At 36.3% G+C, this 11,553-nt stretch overlaps 1 protein-coding gene across 1 annotated transcript; it reads right to left on the reverse strand.

Moving 5' to 3' along the window:
* Positions 1–1,344: 1,344 nt before the first annotated feature.
* Positions 1,345–11,220, reverse strand: LOC140156417 (uncharacterized). The gene is made up of 9 exons (XM_072179367.1): positions 11,132–11,220; positions 10,527–10,662; positions 9,584–9,876; positions 8,870–9,039; positions 6,389–6,484; positions 5,863–5,985; positions 3,964–4,125; positions 3,251–3,526; positions 1,345–1,846 (listed from the first exon to the last, which is right to left on the reverse strand). The coding sequence occupies exons 3-9, from the start codon at positions 9,586–9,588 to the stop codon at positions 1,596–1,598; spliced, it is 1,083 nt and encodes a 360-aa protein (XP_072035468.1). The 5' UTR covers positions 9,589–9,876; positions 10,527–10,662; positions 11,132–11,220; the 3' UTR covers positions 1,345–1,595.
* Between the last annotated feature and the right edge of the window lie 333 nt (positions 11,221–11,553).

Genomic DNA, 11,553 nt, shown 5'->3' on the forward strand with positions numbered 1-11,553 from the left:
TGGCATTTGTGTCAAATATTATTCTTTGCACAGAGTGTGCTGACATCAAAATTAATTCAGATACATTTTATAACCATAATAACTCTCCGATTACCGTACGTAATTTACACTTAGATTTACCATGTGGGAAACATATAGCCACTCGATTTCAGAATTGACGGGTGGGGGTGTTGCGTGATTCAAAAGTATGAGTCTTTCGGTGAGAGATTTGACATCATAATGGGTAACAACGGGTGGAAGTTACGACAAACTGGGGTCATTCAGTGTGCGTTCTGGGCAATTTTGGGCCCATAAGTGGCGAAATATAAAAATTGTCAAAAAGAATCTAAAATTAGTACATAAAAATTACAAAATTCTGGTCATTTAGATAAAAAGAAATGGTGTCATTCAGCGAGAGCTTATCTAAAATCCATTGCGAGAGAGGGGGTACATGTGGCCGTACATCATCGTCACACATTTTCAGTAAGTATCCACTCACTCCGCTGGGTCTCTAAAGCTATATTTAATATAACATTTCCATAAGAAATAGAATTGTATTTTTTTTTATGAAATATTAGTTTTCACTGTTTGGGCTCAAACAAACGAGGCAATACAAATAAATCGAAATTTAATACCAGCGCATATATGGCCAATGCGAGCGACTCATGCGAACTTGAGCGTATCGGTTCTTTTGATATGTCACGACTGCCTGGCGCCCGCACACCATGTACGTACTATGTTATACACATCGTACGCGTTCGACTAATATGTCCATCGTAATAATAAAACGGCGCTTCCAACGTTTTATTAAAATATTGATTTTGACAAAACTACAGCACCTCAAGCCTTGATTTTTGCAGGTTATGTTAGTTACATAGTACATAGCAATCGTGTAAAAACAGGACTTCGAAAAATATTGAGGGCATCCTCCTCAGCAAATGTTATAATATGGCTTAAGGGATCTGGAATGAGTGTTTTGAGCGTTTCGACAGTATTTTTTATGGAACATGAGAGCACCTCAGACGTATCGAATTGCATTCTGAATACGAAGCATGTCTTTCTGATATCAAATAATTTTCATTTTTTGAAAATCACGATATAATACACATTTTATGACAAATTATAAAAATTTGATATTTTTAAATTTTTTATATATAACAGTCCTCGAAGTAAATTTTATAAATCTAATGATATATTCTTAAAGTGTATGTAGCTGGGAGGAAAAGCCGACGATCAATTGAAAATTTTGACCTTTTATATTGAAGATATGGATTTTTCCCCAAAAGACCTAATTTTTTTGGTGTTTTGGGAAAAAAATCCATATCTTCAATACGAAAGGTCAAAATTTTCAATTGCTCGTCGGCTTTTCATCCCACCTACATACACGTTAAGTATAAATCATCAGATTTATAAAGTTTACTTCGAGTACTGTTAAATATCAAAAATATCAATTTTTAATGATTTGCCATAAAATGTGTATTACATTGCGAATTTCAAAAAAATCAAAATTATTTGATATCAGAATGACATTCTTCGTATTCAGAATGCAATTCGATATGTCTGATGTGCTCTAATGTCCCACAATAAATACTGTCCAAACGTTCATACCACACCCCTTAAGCCCAGACTTTCAATTTATAGTATTTAAAATTCAAGTTTGAAACCAATCTTGAAGAATCGTGCGCTGCTTCACCGTTAACAAGTTCACACTCCTCGCTGCTTTGATTGTAACTGAATCCGCTACAGTCTAGATGCATCTTGCAGTACGACGCACATCGCGTAACACTTTCTGCCGTGGTAGATGAAGATACATCAAGATGGCGCTGATCAGGGAGGATTCCATCTGTGGTATATGTGTTAAAATTGACTGATAAAGAAGGGGAAACGGAGAAAAAGAAAACATTGTTGTCATCATTTATTTTCGAATTTATATTTTCCAGTAATACCTAGAAAAATGGTCTTACAATAAAATCGTACTGATCAATATATCATAATGGAAGTAATGCGGATATTCTGAATATTTTTTGTAAAGACTTCGACACTGGGGAGGAGGAGGTGAACCAGATGCGTCAAAAACCATGAAATGAAACAATTGAAACAATTTTCCCAAAATGTGACAGTTCCAGGCATTAGCGCCAATCCGGCTTGAAATGGGAGGGGGGGGCTGAAAAAGTGGCTGAAAAGAACAAAAATGGGTCATTTTGCCGAAAGGTGGGGCCTCCGGGATTAACGCCCATGGTTCCAGGTTTGACGCAACATGTCACATTTCCAGAATTGTGATAGTTCCTGGTGTTTAACTCAACCAGTCGAAAAGTATGAATTATCACAATTCCGGAATCATAACAATGTCCACGGTCATAAGTCAACATTGATATTCAGTGGCTCTCGGGCTTGGTGTGGCTGGGAAGTAAGATAAACGCCACTGTATGTGTGAGGACTTTAATACGCTCAGGCTATGAATGTGACACTTTGACATTTCAAATTTACCAAAACCTGATATGTATTTTCTTTTACATAAACTAAAAAAAAAACCTGATTCGTTCATTCATTCGTTTTTTTTTCATTCATATTATTTAAATTATCTATAATTAAATTTATGCTTTCATTCACTTAAGTTCGTTCAAGCTTTCATCTTTATATCATTCAATCAGTGATCAATTCTGACACCTTTGTGACTGTCATGGATGTGCTAACATGACAAAGTAAGACCTTTTACATAAATCCGAAATTTCTCTAAATTTTCTAGCTAAAGAAATTTCTCTAGCTAAAGAAATTAGCTATATGTATTTGTACGGACTTCATCTTTGTCAATATACTGCTGTTTTTCGCTTTTTTGCGCAAATTTGTCATCTCAAAAATACCACGTGACCATTTTAATGACTTATCATTCTCTTTTAGGTAATTTATAAAGAATTCTAATTTTATACACTTCAGCTGGGATCACTCAATTTGCATTTTATCAAAACAACATACACAAGACGATTTATTGAATAAACTGGTCTAATAATACGAACATACTTCACCACGTATTTTTATTAGTATGTGCTGGGACAGTCATATTTTACACACTGGGCTCGAGGTATTATAGTCCGAGAGTAGTTATCTGGCCATGTTTCAGATGGTCTCTATTTCCTAGCACAGTTATTCAGCGCGGGCACCTACGATAAAGTATTGATATCAGTGCCGAACTTGAGCTGAACCAAAGAATAATCAATATGTTAAAAACTTAATCGTGTGAATAGAAATTAATAACAGCAACTTCTTTACATACCAAAAGAGCAGAATCTCCAGTCCCCAGGACTATCACTACCGGAAGCGTAGGCAACATAATTAATTGGATGGGGAGTCGAATATTGATGTGAGATGAAAGGTGCCTGACCACTTTGACCAACCTCGATTAGGCCTTCTTTAAAAGAAACATGAAATTCCCTATGTTCATTAGAGTTCAGCATACCAAGTGATGATACTTCTACATCGTACGAGCACCCACTGACATGGTGGTTGCATGGGTACATGCGGGATTTGGCGTTTCCCCATCCTGCAATTACTAAGTAAAAGAAGAAGAAAAAAACCCAAAACAATAGTACTTACATTTGTCAAAAATGGAGGAAACGACTGCTTAATAAAAGTGCATTCAGCATGTTTGAACAAATTAGCTGGCAACTAAATTAGATAATTTGATTGGTTTATCTGCTGACTCTAAATTTGCATTCTAAGTTGTGCGTAATATCGGAAAGCTGCCTCAAAAAGAGCTCCTCATTGCCCCAAATAGGGAACATAATTAACTTCGGGTGTTAGTTATCTTTTGAATTCCCACCTATTCACAATAAATGAAAATGCAGAGTGTGGAGTTAATGAGCCACTCAATACAAAGTAAAAGAATAAATCTAAATTATTGTGGAATGAATTACAGAAAATTACTGAATATCTAAATCACGACGTGTTGTTTTTGTTACATTTGCAATAGAAGATTTAAAGACTCACTTATTTGATAGGCATTTGACACGGTTGATTTCGTTGAGGTCAAGGCAATATGAGCACCATTGCCAGTTTTGACTTTGAATCTGAACTTTGTAACATCGGAAGGAATCACGGAGTCTATATATTGATATTCGAAGTCAATACTTGTTTGATAAGAGGCACATCCTGTTAAAGGCCAAGAGAAAGAGACAGAAAATATGGAAAGGTAAATATGTTATAATTACATGTGACTAAAGTGTACCTGTGGCGTGTCTAAAATGCAGTTATCTGAAATGTATGAGTTTTTTTCACTCTTTTTATCATGAAATGAAATAACTCATATTATTTGTCTAATTTAAATTAAAAATATATCTATAGGGTGTCCCAAAAAAATGAGGCCCCACATTGCGCCCTCTTTTTCTTCTATTTTTGAAAAGTTGATCAAATATATTTTGGTATGTAAAGAAACCTTCAATCGTTAGCTTCAATAAACCAAAACAATTATTTCAATCGGCTCATAACTTTTGAAGATATGTCCTTTTAAAGAAATGTATCCGTTTTCCACTCTGTCCACGGAGGAGGTTTGGCTACTTCAAAGATTGGAAAGTGCATATACCATGCATGAATATAATACATTCCTCGATGATAACTTTATAAAATAACAACTTTATTTAAGGGAATGGGCTTTACCGGTGGGCTTATGGGTTATGGATTTTGTTAAGTGTCATTAGTTTGGGCGAAATTGATGTGGGATGGGACTTCTTTTGCTATACTTGCAGTTACTTATGTTTTTCTCGTTTCTTGCTTTCTTTTTATTGACAACATAAGTCATTTCTCTTTTTGGAATAAAAGGTAGCCCTGAAAAGGGCTGTTTAGTTTGTCTTTGGTTCTTTTGAAGTGAGTTTACTGTGCTGCTCTGCCCTCTACCTGGTTGCCTCCGTGAAGAATACAGGTTTCAGCCTTATTTCTCATTGCATTAATTGCGTTGCGTACCATCCTTAAGGCCTTGTGCGCCGGATACTTGCGAATGCAGCAGTAATACGGGGTTGCAAAGATGTTTGAAGCTAGCTGGTGATCCTCGCTTATAGTGAATGCTTTCCCAAGACTAATGCAATTATCTATCCATGTCATTAACCGTGTGTTTCGTTTAAATCTTTGATGTAGCCAAACCTCATCCGTGGACAGAGTGAAAAACGGGTACATTTCTTAAAGAGGGCATATCTTCAAAAATTGTGAGCCGATTGAAAGAATTGTTTTGGTTTATGAAAGCTAACGATTTAGGGTTTCTTTACATACCAAAATATATTTGATCAACGTTTCAGAAATAGGAGAAAAGAGGGCGCAATGTGGGGCCTCTTTTTTTTGGGACACCCTGTATATAGCGCCCTCAATTTTCACACAAATGTACATTTTATAGAATATAAATTACAAAAAAAGATGAATAATGCTAAAATTGCTACAGAATATATGTGTATATACAGGTTATTAGTGTGATAGCTGTTGGTATTATTCAGGTCTAGAATTGAACATTTATATAATTTTTTATCAGAAAAAATAATAAATGATCCCGTCATACAACCGTGAGCTTAAAGGACTATTAATTGGAAACATGTTGACTTGCTGCGTTCTGGTGGAACACGTCTTTAATAATTAAAATTGATTAAAGTTTGACTTCCAATCACCCCATTTTTCCATTAAGAATGGGCAAATGATCCATAAAAAGGTATCAATCATACCTATACACGTAATCACAGTCCGTTTCGAAAAGAGTAGGGGTTGTTTGTTAGGTATCTATTAACTATGCAATAATAAAGCAGCAATAACATATCATAATTCCATGGATCAAATCTAAGCAGATTACGTAATTCAATGTTTTTAATTAACTTCTTTAAGCTTTACAAGGGGTAATAAAATTGTTCTTACTTGAACAGGATTTTCCATCTGCCTCCAAGAGATATTTTGCTTGACACGAGCAGATATAGCTTCCAGGTGTATTAGTACAAATATCCTCGCAATCATCAATGCCGCTAGAACATTCATCAATATCTAAATCCAGATCAAAAAGAATAATACTTACTTGTGGTTTAAGGAAAATGTTCAGAGACACAATTGTAATTGGCAAAGAACATAGTTTAGAATTTTTTCTTTAAAGGGGTATTTCTTGATCATTTATTTTCTTGTTCATTAATCAGAATCTTGTAAAATAAAACATGCATGTTGGTCGCTATAACAGCATTAGTTACTTCAAAGTTACATAAATGTGCTGAATTAATTTCGACAATTTTGTGCAAAATTTCGTGTTTAACGTTTGACGCGATTCACTCTCAATAACAAAGTTTACCTTAACATTAATTATTTTCAACAGTTTTGTTTTAAAATAACTTAATAGAAAGAAGACAGCTTGGAACGGTGTAACAGAGGGAATCTGTGGAGTTTTTGGGTACTTTACCTATTTCACAGGTGATGCCTTCATAGCCAGGTAAACATTCGCATTGATCCGGTGCCCAATTACATATTCCATGTACACATGCAGGACTGCAAATAGCTAATTATGTATTCAATGCAAGAATGAAGGACGGTAGTATTTAAAAGCACGCAATATTGTGGCATTTCCATAAATAATAATTTTTTAAAAACAAAATGTTAATCCTGTTGGCAAATCAATTCGACGCCAAAGGAACAATAAGTTACGTAATGTATTGACTCTCCATGTATAACCGCTTTGGGGTGAAAGTCTAGTTACTTTATTGCAATCATACAACCCGAATTTGCACCACAGAGTATGTGTATAGTGAGCCAGCTTATCCGTTTTTAGCGTGTTACACATTATAACCACAGGTACAGCACTATACGTTTATTGCCACACAGAATAAACGGAATTGAAATTCATCGAAATCTATGGATATTGAAGTATAATCTTTCCATAATTTATGAGCTGCACTATAAACAGATTAGGTACCGCGATGACATTAGTCCCGGAGGTCGAGCAGGTAATATAACTCCCCGAACTCGAATTTGCCACTGGGATAACACATTACCTACAAAATTGATACGGCACCGCGTAGCATCGCACCATTGATTAATATCAAAGAATAGGCAAAAATACCTCAAAGGAAGTTTCCGGCAATCGCAATATTATGCTTTATATGCTAGAAATATAACTATCAAGCACGCGATATTCAAAATTCCCGGGCGCCGAAGCTATCTGGGGCAATGACGTCCCAGTAATACAATGAGGGCTACCGACATTGAGCACAATTAATAATCATGACGTCATTGCCCTAGAGACAATTTCGGTGCGGGAATTTTGAAAATCGCGTGTTGAGAGCCGGCTGTTGTTATTCGTTTTATGGTCAATATGAGTTTGATTTAAATAAAACCATGTGATTCGTGCTTGATTATTCTAACATATACGACATAATGTGATTGTGACTTCTTTTAACATTCTAATCGTAATTCTATGGATATATCCCATTATGCAGAGTACGTGCACGTTTTACTCGCACCTGTACGATAAGTGTCTTTGAAAAGAACGGTATTGTATTCAATATATTGCACACAAAATACAGACATGACATGTGGTGAGCGTGAGCGTAGCCTACTTAGTGAAGGGCAATACATTGACATATCGCTATGGTAATTAATGATACAGGGTGTAAAAACAAACAAACAGAACCCTCATTTGCCCCTCTTTTTCTGCTAGTTTAGAAAAGTTGATCAAATATATTTTGGCATACAAAGAAACATGTAATCGTTAGCTTTAATAACCTCAAAAAATATTTCAATCGGCTCATAACTTTTGAAGATATACTCTTTTAAAGAAATGTACCCGTTTTACATTCTGTCCACGGAGGAGGTTTGGCTACTTCAAAGATTGAAAAGTAGTACACATACTATGCATGAATATCATACAGTCCGCAATGATAACTTTATAAATAACTTTATTTAGGGAATGGCTTTACCGGTACCCCGCGCGGTGGGCTTATGGGCTATATAGATTTTGTTAAGTGTCGTTAATTTGTGTGTAAAATGGATGTGGGATGGGACTTCTTTTGCTATACTTGCAATTAATTATATTTTCATGGTTATTTATGCCTTTTTGTTTTATTATGTTTCTTACTTTGTTGTGTCTTGTTTAATTTTTATTTACAACATAAATCAGTTCTCTATTTTGGATAAAAGGTAGCCCTGAAATGGATTGTTTGGCCCGGGTTGTTTGGTTTGTCTTTGGTTCGTCTGAAGTGAGTTTACTATAAAAAATAAAATAATCGCATCATCTAGGCCAGTTGCAGCCGAACCTGGCGCAGACCTATCCGCACTTAGATTGTAACATCCACCAATTAGCTGTGCAGCTCCCAAAATTCCAATGGGTGAAGGAAGTTTTTGACGAAACAACTATTCACCGATTTTTTGTGCTGCTCTGTCTTCTACCTGGTTGAATGAAGGTTTCAGGCCTGGTTCTCATTGCATCAATTGCGTTGCGTACCATTCTTATGCGCTGGATACTTTTGTGAAGATCTTGGAGGCTAGCTTATGGCCGTCGCTCATAGACATTGCTTTGGAATTTGCCCCAAAGGAAGAAATCAAGTAATGTCAGGTCTGGTGTTCTTGCAGGCCATTCCATAGTATGACCCATCCTAACCGCTATGTTTGCTATCCGGTACATTTCTTTAAAAGTGCATATCTTCAAAAGTTGTCAGCCGGTAGAATAATTGTTTTGGTTTACCAAAGCTAACAATTAAAGGCTTCTTTACATACCAAAATACATTTGATCGACTTTTCAGAAATAGGAGAAAAAGAGGGCGCAATGAGGGTTCTGTTTAAAAAAAATAATTGGGGGGGGTACCTGTACTACATCATTACTTCTACGGCGAATTGTATGCGCACATGGATAACGTTTAAATGCCAAAAACATTATAAGCCTACTTACGTCTTAGTTCAAAAATATTACTCCTCCAACCGGCTCCGCACATTTGCCCGGCGTCCCCAGAACAGGGCATATTACATGACGATTCTGCATCGAGACCATACTTTGAATAATTGGTACCCACGGCTCCACAAAACACTGACTTCCATATTGCAGTCCAACATAACGTATTCCTTTAAACGTGTTAATAAAAGGAAAATAAGGTTAAACAAAGTTATTTAATGGCAAAAAGTATTTGCCAATGACGAAAAGCAAAACCTAGACTACCTCATCAGTAAGCACGGCCGGATTTCCCATTTTCAGGGTCCCATCCAAGCTAAAATTTTCTCATTCAAACAGTTTCATTAAGTTTCCACCTTTTTTTTTATCTACCCAACATATCGTGGCCGCTCCTACCCCCCGGGGGATTGGGGCTACAGAAAATGTATTTTTTTTCGCCCCCTGCAGCCACAGCCCCGAAAGGTTGACCCATTTTTTTAAGATTTCTTTTTGATATTACAAAATTAGAGCTGTTACACCCCCTCCAACTTATCTACACCGGTTTGAGTGATGGCTTTCTTGAAACTTCTTCTTGCAGCCCTTTCTGCCCTTCTTTTTACCCGGGAGCTCGCGCCCCAAAGCTCCCAAAAATGAGCTCATTTTGCCCTGTAGTAAATTCGGCCATGGCTGTAAGATGCTATCTAAATGAAATACATTATTCTCACTCACACAACCTACCCCATAAATCATATACTGCATTTCGCCATGGACCTCCACATGTCTGCAGGGAATTGCCGATACACGAGGTGCTACAATCCGCATTTGATGCAGCCGTCCCATATACATCATACTGAACATCATCGTTCCCACACGTGCAGTAATTCCCGTCTTGAACCGCCGCGTAGCGTTTACCGTTGAACGGCAATGACTGAAGCAATTAGACAGCGTCAGTTTTGGGTTTGTTTGTGCCAAGTCGGTTGGAAAGGCGCGGTCTGCTCTATCAACATAACATCCAATATAACGATGATGCTCTGTGAATTGAACGAAATCCGAAAATGAGATTTATTTTTAATGGGACTTAAAAATCCCCACATCAACTACAATCAGAACAATCCCGGCTGCATTTGGTTATAGTTCTCTTAAAAAATTTAGTTTACACAGGATATTTTGCAAATTATATTTACAGTGTAAGTTTACGTCTAAGTGTACTCTTCATTGACATTTTTCAAAAATACGAGGGAGGTAGGGGGGATGGAAGGGACATGTATGTGCGTGTGTATTATTAGTCCCCCTTTTTAAGGTTGGTTTGAACATTGGAATTATGGAAACTTTCGGGCCTCATAACTTCTAAATTGTTGGTCTAAAGTATATAAAAGTTTACATATTTAGAATGGCAAAGACTTGATAAGTTCATACCAGATGGCTATCTTCTTCACATCCTTTTGCTAGAATTTTATCATAACGCAGAAACGTTCAAATTATATTTGTCTACTAATTTGTATTGTAAATTGTGCACATGTCTCATTCTAAAAGTCACAAATCATGACTTGTTACAAAACTGACGTCCAAACGGTAGTACCTCCCCTCACTCGGAACTAAAACTACGTACAAAAAACAACGAGAACTTGCTCTAGATTCCAAATAAGTACTACACATTGCATTAGAGCAATATTGTTCCAACCTTTTGGCATCTTGCATATGAATCTCCATTGAACACCACATGAATAATCTCCAACGTATCCGTTTGTTTCCATCGTAACACAATCCTCTTGATTGCTAGTGTCAGGATTTCCCGCATCCCATGGTACGTCAATAAACTGTACAAAATTATATTCAAAATGTAAGTATTTTGAAGCGAAAATCATGTGTTTAGGTCATAAAGAAGAATGTAGGAAAAAATTAACTATATCATCGTCTAAGAGAAGAACGTGAACAATGCTGTGCATTGGCTAACGGAAGAACGTGGACAATGCTGATAATGCTGCGCATTGGATAAGGGAAGAAAGAAGTCTGACAATGATGATAATGATGATGTGAATGATGATGACGATGATGACGATGATTTTTTACAATTTTGTGACCTCTGACCTATCGGGGATATCGCTTTAATTATTATTCATTCATTTATTATGTAATATGAAATAACCATGCATTTTTTCAGCATTTTAAACAATATTTTGTACGAACAAAAAACTATTTTTTTCGATGGGTCAAAGTATTCCCAAACTAGACAAATTTTCCCACAATGTATTGTAAATTTTAATGCCGGTTTAGCTTATTATATACCGTTGTTCCATCTACCCATTTGTGGGTCCCTTCCACATCAAGATCATCCAATCCTATCCACAAAGTTGTTCCTGCGTCCAACGCTTTTTCTACCGAAATAAGAACCAAAACAACATCAGTGTATTTCATGCAAACGACATATTTTTACGTATCATGTTCCACATTTTTAAAGGTAATGAACATTAGGAAATGAATTTGGAGAAAACCTTCTGACAATAAAAATACCATGCTGAGCCATCAGCCTGGGTGGCTCGCGCTCTAGTAATTTCAGATGATTGAGCTCAGTAATACATCAAAAAATGCCTTCCAATTCATGAAAACAAATAGATAATCAGCTTATCGGATTAAAAGCTTAGAGGGAAGGTCTTGCTGCTCAGCGAGTGTTTGTAATTATCAGAAGGTTTTCTCCAAATTCATTCTCT

This window comes from Amphiura filiformis, chromosome 7 (assembly GCF_039555335.1).
Source record: "Amphiura filiformis chromosome 7, Afil_fr2py, whole genome shotgun sequence".
NCBI lineage: Eukaryota > Metazoa > Echinodermata > Ophiuroidea > Amphilepidida > Amphiuridae > Amphiura > Amphiura filiformis.

Coding starts and splice junctions, on each gene's coding strand:
- LOC140156417 (XM_072179367.1), bottom strand. Junction 6,485..8,869: donor TAATATTTTTGAACTAAGAC/GTAAGTAGGCTT, acceptor ATACATAATTAG/CTATTTGCAGTCCTGCATGT. Junction 3,527..3,963: donor GTCAAATGCCTATCAAATAA/GTGAGTCTTTAA, acceptor TCTTTTACTTAG/TAATTGCAGGATGGGGAAAC.